This window comes from Peromyscus leucopus, chromosome 8b, assembly GCF_004664715.2.
Source record: "Peromyscus leucopus breed LL Stock chromosome 8b, UCI_PerLeu_2.1, whole genome shotgun sequence".
Classification (NCBI taxonomy): Eukaryota; Metazoa; Chordata; class Mammalia; order Rodentia; family Cricetidae; genus Peromyscus; species Peromyscus leucopus.
Genome location: NC_051086.1, coordinates 32431331 through 32442728, shown reverse-complemented (window position 1 = coordinate 32442728; position 11398 = coordinate 32431331). Strand labels below are relative to the sequence as shown.

General features: G+C 38.6%; 1 protein-coding gene across 1 annotated transcript; it reads right to left on the bottom strand.

Moving 5' to 3' along the window:
• Positions 1–9562: 9562 nt before the first annotated feature.
• On the bottom strand, positions 9563–10498 carry LOC114681513 (olfactory receptor 10-like). Its single transcript, XM_028855025.1, has one exon. It carries the CDS (start codon positions 10496–10498, stop codon positions 9563–9565), a length of 936 nt encoding a protein of 311 aa, XP_028710858.1.
• Between the last annotated feature and the right edge of the window lie 900 nt (positions 10499–11398).

Genomic DNA, 11398 nt, shown 5'->3' with positions numbered 1-11398 from the left:
CTTCGAGCAGGAGAAACCCCTTGATGAGGAGAAGTAATAACTCATCCACCGATGTGACAACTCTACAAAGTTGTAAGGAAAAACTCAACAAACATGGGTCAGGGCAGGGTTCTGTTTTTGTCTTTACAGTATAATAGGAATACCCATCTTCAAGAAATTATAAGGTCTTGGACACCTAGACATCTACCATATAAAGGAAGGACCTATTGGTACCAATATACTCTACAGGGTAATATCTCAGTGCCTAACTTCTATATCTCTTCAACTCTAGAATAGTTGTGGTCCCAATTCAATTACAAATCAAGCTGGCTTTGGGGTTGGAATATGGCTCTCTCCTTCTCTAATCCCAAGCATATTGCTAAAAGAAAAATTAGGAGATTCTGTCACAAATCAGAAGAGCCAACTGGTGTGAGACAGAAGAAAACTAATAATCTAAGGACCATTGATGTCAAGATTCTATTTTTTTCCATGCTTGTCCTTGTTTTCTGGGAATCCCTTCTCGATCCAATGTAAATCCAAACTTTCCATTTTGATATTAATAATGTTCAAGTTTTCCACAGTGAAAAATAAGTCTTTCCAATAGCAATTTCTAAAGTCTCCAGAAGGAAGATGGTGCTCCACCACAACTCTACTCTGTCCAGAAAGATGCCATTGTTCCTAAGAACATTACTCAATGATCAGCTTTGGACTGAAAACAGTTCAGAACTGTTCTACAATGCGATGGTCCATCATACTACACCTCTAGCCAGAATCTCAGACAATCTAATTCATTACTCTGAGACTACTACTACTTCCTCTTTCCAATTCAGATGTCTGTCTTTTGTTTCTTTCTCTTGCTTCACAGCCCTGGCTAGACTCTAGTACTATGTAGATTGATGTAACAATGTGGCTTCTCTTGTCTTGTTCTTGACCTTAGACAAGTACAGGTAGTAATTACAAATGACTTTGGCAAAACCAGGGAAGTTTGTATAATAAATGTGTAATGAAGTCCAGGAATGTGGTCTGACCTATAGTAATAGCTTCCCACAGCATTAACTGTCAAATCTCTTAAGTTTTTTCTCCATTAAGTTATCATTGAAATTTTTTCATTTGAGGATCTGAGAAGATGGTTCAGTGGTTAAGAACACTTGCAGCTCTTGCAGAGGACTGGAATTCTGTTCCCAGTACCTATATGGTGATTCACAGTTACCTGTAACTTCAGTTCCAGAGGATCTGATGCACTCTCCAGCTCTCTGAAGGGACTGCATGTACCTAGTGCATATACATACACGGAGGGACTCAGACATATACATTAAAAATTTTTTCTTTGAGAGACAATCCTCTGCAGTCTCTTCTCCCCAAGTCTTTTTCTCTTTTCCATTGATAATAGTCAAATCTAAGTCCTGTATGCACCATTGTGTCTAGGCTAAAACTTCTACACAGTTTAACAAGAACAAATGGCAGTCATCTGGGCCACAAAAGATGAAGAAGACAGGTAGCAAGATGTTAGACAGTCACCTTTGTGGACAGTTCATTGACTCTTTGGATCCACAATCTGAGGATAAATCAATGGCCTTTGGTGAAAAGGTCCAAAGAGTCTCAAATGTCCCCCAGAAATGGCACATGCCCCTCACAAAGCCTTGCTTGCAGAAGACAACAGCTATGTGTATGCAAACACACAAATGGCCTCTTCCAAATACTCTATTGTGGAACGTGTTGATAGACTGAGAAATCTAGGGCAATGTATCATATTTAGAAGCAAAGTTTGATGTCTTCATTTGATTGAAAACATCCTAAACCATACTCAAATACTGCCAGGCAACTCTTGTTTAAGTTCTCAGGAAAGGGGAACTCACTACCTCAAAGGCAGTCACTTATACTTTTGACCTTCTTTTGTAAGTTGTCTGCTTATATTCAGCCAAATTAAATCTCCTAAGCTCTTCAGCGCAGCTGTACTTATTCTTACCATTGAAAACACAAAGAAAATTGAATTTCATCTCTTACGCAATTTCAAGTACAGAGATAAAAAACTCTTGAATTGGGATAGCTGGAGCCCTCTGAAACAGTCATTCCTTGTTCACCTTTGTGTCAGAACTAACATCCTGTGACTAATAGATAAAAAACCTCTTGAATTCTGATTACTTAGCTTCCACCAACCCAAATGCTGAGATACCATTTGGGGCCTGTAGAAAAATTTGCCCCATCTCTCTGTAGCTGTCTCTCTTATATACCCACTAATGTGTTTAATTTATTGATTTCTTTATATTCCTTTTATTGAAAATGGGGTTGTTCTCACATACTATATCCTGATTATTGTTTGCCCACCTCTCTTCTTCCCAGGCCCTCCCACCTCCCCTTCCATCCAAATCAACCCTATTTTTGTCTCTTATTAGAAGACAAGCAGGCTTCTAAGTCATATAATAAAATAAACCGATATAAAACAAAAACTAATACATCAGAATAGGACAAAACAAACAGACAACAGGAAAGTACCCAAGAAAAGGCACAAACAGATATATATGCAGAGACCCACTGATCTGCACATTCAGGAATCCCATAAAAACACTAAATTGGAAGCCATGAATATACCCAGAGGATTGTAGGAGAAAAAATATAAATAAAACAAAATAAGATAAAGTGGAAAATTTTTATTTTTTTCTAACATGACATTATGAAACAAGGAATCTCCAAAGATGCCATTACGTTTGTTTCCAGTTGGCCATCTACTTCTGGGCATGCAGCCTACCCTTAAGAGTAGTTTGTTTCCCCAATGAGACTCCTACTTGGAGAAAACTAAATTTCACTTTCAGATTCCCAGGTTAGGGATGAGGCCATGTGTCCACTTCTTTCAGCTCTAGGACCCCATCTGGTAGCCTGTGAATGCTACCTCAGTCTCTGTGACTATACGCATTGGTCCTGTTGATGTGGAAGACCTTGTTTCATTGGTGTCCTCTATCTCCTCTTGCTCCTATACCCTTTCCTCATTTTCTTTGGGGTTCCCTAATCCCTGAGGAGAAGAATTTGATGGGGCCATCTCATTTAGGGTTGAGGCTCCCAATGTCTCTTACTCTCTGCATATTGTCTGGCTGTGAGTCTCTGTATTTGTTTCCATCTGCTGCAGAAGGAAGCTTTTTTGATGATGACTGGCCTAGGCATTGATCATCTTCAGGATTTTTTCTTTTTTTGCTACATTCTTTTAATAGAAGTAGTTGGTTTTATCTTAGTCACAGGATTTTGGTCATCCAAGCAGCATTGGGTATGGGTTCCACCTTGTGGAGAGGGTCTTAAATCAATATCAGATGTTGATTGGTTACCCCACAAGATTTGTGCTACCTTTACACTGGCATATCTTACAAGAGGGACACCATTGTGAATCAAACTGTTTGTAGGTAGGTGGGTGTTTATGTTTTTCCTTTGGTAGCCTACAGATTGCCTTTCTGTACTAAAGACCCTAGAACGTACAGGTGAGGCTCACTGTAGGCGCCAGCTCTACTTCTCCATGTTGAGTGAGTTGTATAGCTCTTATCTTTAGCAATAGAAACTTGTCATCAGTTTGAGGAAAACAACCTATACTCTTGGTAATATCCTGGCTTGTTTGGGGATTCAAATGGGACCCTTTGGACAACAATTTCATTTGATGTAACCCATTTTTGGTACTGCGAGAATCATTTGGTGAAAAGAGATGGCAAGTTGGTCTCTTTCTTCCCTATTATTTGGCAAATTCTTTTAGATTACCTTCATATACATTCATACGTTAGGAACATACTACTGTGTTAGGCTTCCATACTATCCCTCAAATGCCACTCCCTGTATTCTCTCCTTTGTCCACCTCTCCCTTCATGCCTCCCTACTTGATCATCCCATTCCAGCTTCCCTGCTATTCTATCTCCCTTTCCTAGTGAGAGCTATCAATCACAACTATTCCCTTACTTTTTATCTACTACTGTGGTTCTATGGATTGTAGTTTGGTTATCACTGACTGAACAGCTAACATCCTCATATAAGCAAATATATATCATATTTGTCTTTCTGGGTCTGGGATACCTCACTCAGGATGATTTTTTTCTAGTTCTATCCATTTACCTGCAGATTTCATTATTTCATATTTTCAATGGCTGAGTAATATGCCATTGTGTAAATGTACTGCATTTCTTTATCCATTCGTCTGATGAGGGGCATCTAGTTTGTTTTTGATTTCTGGCTATGATGAATAGAGCAGCAATGAACATGGTTGAGCAACTATCTCTATGACAGTATGAAGCATTCTTTGGGTGTGTCCCCAGAAGTAGGACAGCTAGATCTCTCGAAGTAGATCAGTTCCCATCTTCTTGAGGGAACCACCACACTGATTTCCATAGTGGCTGTACAAGTTTACATTCCCACCAGTAATGGAGGACTGTTTCTCTTACTCCACATCCTCACCAGCATGAACTGTCATTCATTTTTATTGATCTTGGCCATTCCTATGGGTGTAAGATGAAATATCAAAGTAGCTTTCATTTGCTTTTCCCTGATGGCTAAGGACGTTGAACATTTCTCTTAAGTGTTTCTCAGCCATTTGCATTTTATCTTTTGAGGACCCTTTGCTTAGTTTTGTACCCCATTTTTACCTGGGCTATTTGTTTTCTTGTTGTTCAGGGGTTTTTATTGGTTGGTTTAGTTCTTTATATATTCTAGATACTAACCCTATATGAGATGCATAATTGATAAATATCTTTTTCTGCTCTGTAGGCTGCAACTTTAACTGAATTATGGTGTCCTTTGCTGTACAGAAAAATTTCAGCTTCCTGAGGTTCCATTATTAATTTTTGATCTTAATGCCTATATTATTGGTGTCCTCTTCAGATAGTCTTTTTTGTGCCAATGAGTTCAAGCTCATTTCACACTTACTTGTCTATCATATCCAAAGTTGTCTAGTCTTATATTGAGGTCTTTGGTCCATTAGGAGTTAGGTTTGTGTGGGGTGATAGATATCGGTCTATTTTCATTCTTCTGAGCACAGCCTCTGGTTTGACCAGAACCATTTGTTGAAGATGCTGTCTTTTCTTCACTGTGTATTTTGGCTTCTTTTTCCAAAGATCAGGTGTCCATAACTGTGTAAAATTCTGTCTGAGTTATCAACTTGATTCCATTGATCAATGTGTCTCTTTTTATGCTGATACAATGCTGTTTTTGTTACTGCAGTTCTGTAGTACAACTTGAAATCAGAAATGGTGGTTTCTCTGACAATTCTCTTATTATTCAGAATTGTTTTAACCACCCTAGATTTTTGTGTTTCCATATGAACTTGAAAATTGTTTCTTAATTTCTGTGAAGAACTGTGTTGGAATTATGATCAGGATAGCACTGAATCTGTAGATTACTTTTGGTAGAGTGGCCATTTTTTACAACATTAATCTACTGATCCATGAGCATGGGAGATCTTTCTATCTCTTCTTCAGTTTTTATTATGCAAATGTTTCACTTGCTTGGTTAAAGTCATCCCAGGAAATTGTGAAGATTTCCTCACCTCCATTGGCATGTCAGTTGTTGTCATTATGCTGACCTTGTTCAGCCAACCATATTGTTGATAATTCATGGTGCGGCTTCCCTGCATGTCTAGAAGACACCATTGCACACCAGGTGTCCTGGTCTTCTGGTTCTTGCAATCACTCCACCCCATCTCTCTTGATGTTTCCTGAGCTTTATCTAATGTATGATCATCCTTTGCATTTTTGTGCATATATGCATTTTTTGCCTGCATGTATGTTTTTGCACCTCATATATACAGTGTCCATGGAGGCCAGAAGAGATTTCAAACTGGTTGTAAGCCTTCATGTGGAAGGTGATATTCAAATACAGGTTGTCTGGAAGAGCACTCAATGCTCTTTACAGCTGAACCTTCTCCCCAACCTCAAACATGATACTTCTTAAACTTGCTCTAAGCATGTATGTGTGTTGATATATAATGGTATATGTAAAAGTCAATTTAAACTAAATGGAGTCCTAAGGGTAAGACCACAACTATAAAACTCCTAGAGGAGATCACAGGGGAAAATCTCGTGAACCTGACTTTGGCAGTGTGTTTTGGACTAGTGTATGATAGCTCAGAATTAAAAGGTAAGTAAATGAATATATTTAAATGGCTCTACATCAGGAAAAAATTTTCTGAAATGAAAAAGAAATGATCAACAAATGCAAACAGCAGTCTACAGACTGGGAAAATTTACTTGAAAACCATGTGACTGAGGAGAAGCTAATGTCCCAAGTTTATGACTAACTCTTACGTTAGAAGAAAAACTGAAAACCCATCTTAAAAATAGACACAGGTCATTACTCCATAGAAGACTTTAAATATTTTCCAACAAACATATGAAATCTGTTTGCTGCTAGTAATCACCTGAAAAATACATATTGAAGCAACTCTTTGAAGTTACCTATACTCTCTAGGATGAATGTTTATGAAAAGATAAGAGGTGTTAGTGATGGTATGGGAAAAGTGGAAACAACACTCTTGTAACTGGACGTGTAGATTGATACAGACTTTAGGGATAATAATAGGGCGATGACTTAAGAAATTTAAAATGAGGCTGGAGAGATGGCTCAATGGTTAGGAGCACTTGCTACTCTTCCAGAGGACCTGGGTTTGATTCCCAGCACCCACATGGTGACTCCCAAGCATCCGTGACCCCAGTTCAAGGGTGCCTGATGCCCTCGTTTGTGCTCTATGGGCACGAGGCACATATGTGGTGCACAGATGTACTAGTAGACAAGACACTCATATGCATTTAAAAAGAATTAGCTTAATTTAAAATATGTATACACACAGAGAAAGATATAGATAGTTAGATAGATAGATAGATAGATAGATAGATAGATAGATAGATAGATAGATAGATAGATAGATAGACAGACAGAGACAGAGAGGGACAGACAGAGAAATTATAAACATAACTACCAGAGGATCTAGAGCTCTTTCTTCTGAGTTGATGAAAGCAAATGAAATTACCAACTTTTCAAGATGTCTGCAATCTGCAATCATGCTTTCAGTACTTTAGTTCATCATAGTCAAGTTATGAAACTACCCTAATATCCAACAATGCTCTGTCTAATGGATAAAGAAACTATGAAATTTGTAAGAAAATATGATTGAGTCCATGAAAATACCTTGTTGTATGCTACTGTATGATAAGCTAGAACATTAAAGAAGTGAAATAAAAAAAAGGAAAATATCACATTAGCTTGTTTATTCCTGGATTTTTTTTAAAATTAATGCTGTGTAGCTGTTTCCTCTGGATTATAAGGTTCCTTGCTGGAGGGAGAGGGAAGCTCACCAGACTGATGAAACTTACAAGAAACTCTCAGGCCTCAGGGGCTCATGAAAGTTACATGACTGACAAGGCCCCTCTCCAAGACTGTAGAAACAGCAGTAGTACATCTGCCTACCTGTGGCACAGGGGCCTCCAGGAGCACAGCTTTCGTGATTGACACCCATGCTTGAGTAAGACTCTCCAAAGATGCAGCCCCCTTAGTCACCTACCCTTCTGCAACAAACTCCAACTGAATCACGGGTTCACTAAGTTGGACTTGGATGGAATTGTTTCTTTGGTTCATCATTGCTCTCTTCATGGGTGTGAAGACACATGGAGTGATGTGGATTAATGAATATAAAATTTTAGATATCTAAAAAACTTTTAGATATCTAAGTTGATGAACAATTACATCTAGATGTCTAGATATCTAATTGCAAAATAGTGATATAGTTAATAAAATTTTACTATATGACTATTTGTGTTCAGTAAGTAATTGTTAATACTTAGATCTTCTCTTCTCTAATCCAAAAAGAGATTAGAAGATTTGTGTAAGATGACAAATAAATTAATTTGCTTCAGATACTGGTGACCTTACTTTCTCTATGGAACCAATAACTTCCCTTTATGAATTTCAAGCATATGCAATTATTTTTATTTTAAAAACTAACAAACTAAATATAAAATAAAACCATAAAAAGAAAAGGCAAAGGGTAAGTTATTATTCTACTGTGTGTAAAAATTGTCACTTCTAACTACTCAATCACAGTAGAGAGACTTGGGACTCTCTGACTCTGGAGTGGCTTAGGGATCCTTGCTCTCTGATGACCAATTAACTACTGTCCTAGATGAGAAGATCCTGAAGGGTTTAGTTTTCCATGGAGATGCAATTTCCTTCTCACAAGATAAGATTTGTGCCTAGATATACTAGTGGCTTCTTCAGATTTCTTGAACATGAAATGTGTTTCCACTAATATAATTGAATTGCTATGTTCTCTGTAAGCTAAATAGTAAAACATAATAACCACAAAAGAATTTTATTGAATTTTATTCTGTGTCCAAATAAACACTTTTTTCTATTAAGTTTTGCATATACTTGAATTATTAGACCTTGATAAACAAAACAAAGAAAAATACATTTTTGTTACATTTATTGGCTAGTGCCCTGAGCTAATAAATGCAAAATGTGAAATCTTAGGTAGCAGCTAGCTGGATAAGATTTACAACAAAATAGGGCACATTCAAATAATGAATTTCTATTTAGTATCTGGGCAACCTAAAAATAATAACACAAAATAATTATCTGGAATTTGGTCTCTTGATAAGTATAACGAATATGAGAGAGGAATTTGCTTGTATTCCACACTGAGATAATTAAATGTAATAACACAAAAAGTTCTATAAGCACAGGGCTTAAGTTACATTAAGAGTTCTAGAAATGAAGAACAGCTATAGATTGGTTGACTCTGTAAAGCACACTATTTGACCTTTTACCTAAGAATAGGTAATTAAGAAGAATCTAGAACATTGGAAAGAATCAGTCAGACAAAGCAGTGATGTCTACTAATTAAGCGCATGTTTGGTTTTCTCTCCAGTTTCTCTAGTTTCTTCTCATTCATGAAAATTATCATCTTCCCCATGTCAAGCATCATTTCTGAGTTGAACTGTACAGCTGGGGAAATAGTAATGCCTGCCCCCCTTTTAGAGAATGCCTCCTTAATACTTCTTTGCATGTGACCCCAAGTAGAAAAGCAACATTCATATCTGGACTCTACATGCTTCGTGATACACCACTAATCATTATTTCCTTATGATATCCAAATAACACAGAAAGTTATCCACATCAGTAGACCTTAAAAAGAGGTCCCGTGAAGTGAAGGGACCTAGGCAGGATAGAGGGAGTTAGAAGCATAGGCATTGATGCAAATCTTTGTCATAGGGCATTCTGCATGGCACCATGCTAGAAATCTTAAGGAACTGCCATCTGAACAAGGCTTCCCTGTCTCCCAGCTTACCTAGAAACTGTCTCCACTTTGTACAAGAGGAGACAATATCCACTACCTAAGCACCATGTTACAAATCAACGCTTACTTCCTGTATCATATGGATTATATACACTGGACTACAAAGCATTTCAAAAGACCCTTCTCACTTCCATCTTCAGAACAAAGAAGCATCAAACCCATAGGGTCTGTGGAAGCTTATTTTTTTACTGATAAATTGCTTTGCAAGGACAGATGAGTCTGTAACCCAAGAGCTGTTAAACTAAATCATACTGGTTGTCCTTTGGTCTTCTATCCTGAGTCTGTGCCTCTCCCTAGCACCTTCCACAGAGCCCTCTTCACATCCTTGTTCCTCAGGGTATAAATCAGAGGGTTGAGCATGGGGGTGATGATAGTATAAAAAAGGGCAACAAACTTCCCCTTGCTCTCAGAATAACTGCCCTTGGGTTGTAAGTATGTGTAGATGGCTGCACCATAAAACATAGAAACCACCACAAGGTGGGACCCACAAGTGCCCAGGGCCTTTTTGCACCCTGCCATTGACTTGGTCTTCAGCACCGCCTGAGCAATGTTTGCGTAAGAGCCCAGAATTAGTGTTACAGGAAATATCAAGAATACAACTCGGGTCACAAACATTTTAGCCTCTGTTTCTTCTGTGTTCTCACAGGCCAACTTCAAGAGAGTGGGCATCTCACAGAAGAAGTGGTTCAGTTGGTGTCCGCAAAGAGGCATCACCATCATCAGGCTTGTTTGAATCAGAGAGTTCATGAATCCTCCTACCCATGAAGCAATAGCAAGTGAGAGGCAGAGAAGGGGGTGCATGATGGTCGTGTAGTGCAGGGGACGACACACAGCTGCATAGCGGTCAAAGGCCATGACCACCAGGAGCACACTCTCTGTGGAGGCCAGAGCAAGGAAAAGGAAGAGCTGGGCCACACATCCTTCATAGCTGATGGTCCTGTCATATCCCTGGAGGTTTATCAGAAACTGCGGCACAATGCTAGTGGTGTAACAGAGGTCGAGGAAGGAGAGGTGGCAGAGGAAGAAGTACATTGGTGTTTGAAGTCGAGCATCCAGTTGTGAAAGAATAATGATGGCAGAGTTGCCAAAGAGAGTTAGGGAGTAGAAAATGGAAATGAGAACAGAAAAAATGAGTTCCAGTTGAGGAAAATCAGAGAATCCCACTAAGATGAAGCCCTGTCTAAAACTGGTGTTGAAACTGCCCATAGCTTTCATGTGCCCAAATAACAGGAGACAATTGAGTGTCTGCTGTGAAGCTCACGGATTAGAACATTATTCCAGTCAATCCTGAAATACTCCAAAATAAAGCTTTTCCTTGTCTATTTTGCTAGTTCAGTTTTCGCCAGTGTTAAATTCTTACTTGTGTCCTCTTCAGACTGGAAATGATGGGATCAGGAGTATTATCTTTGGTTTGACCTATAACCCTGCTTCCTATGTGTCCTGAACATTATCTAGCCCCCTTAAGCCCATGGATACATCTCTGTCTGATATCAGAGACAGCATCTTTACCACCTTCCCACCCTGATGTTAAGATCTAACCCAGTAACAGATAATAGCAGTGTTTCTTTGAAAATTATGAAGGGTCGAATGTAGCATTATTATTCTCTATCAGTCTCTTAGGCTCCTCATTGTTCCAGTTGGCGGAGTGTTTCATGTAGTTGAAGACCGAGGACTAGCAGGGATGAGACCACAATTTTGTCTCCACTGCCCCATTTCCTCAGTGGCTGTGATTAGCACCACAAAACCAAAGCCCTGCTTGTGACCAGCTGTCAATTTGTTCTCTTGTTAAGTCTGCTGAACTAGAAGGCTAATGAGTTGGTGCTGGACCAATGATGCCAGGAATCCAATCGGACAACATCTTTGATGCTGTTGAGGAAAACATGGAGAAGTTGAATGATTCAATAAAATATTAATTTACATGTAGATAATAATACATCAATGTTCTTCCTTAACAAACACATTTATTAGATCTTTGTGATGATATCAAAGATGTCATTGTTATAGGTTGTTTTTGATGCATACTTTCAGGTGTATAATGTCAAAGTTGGCCTTTGCAAGTTCATCGTCTTACAATGGTATGGTTTGTTTTGAGTCCTTACCAGATCC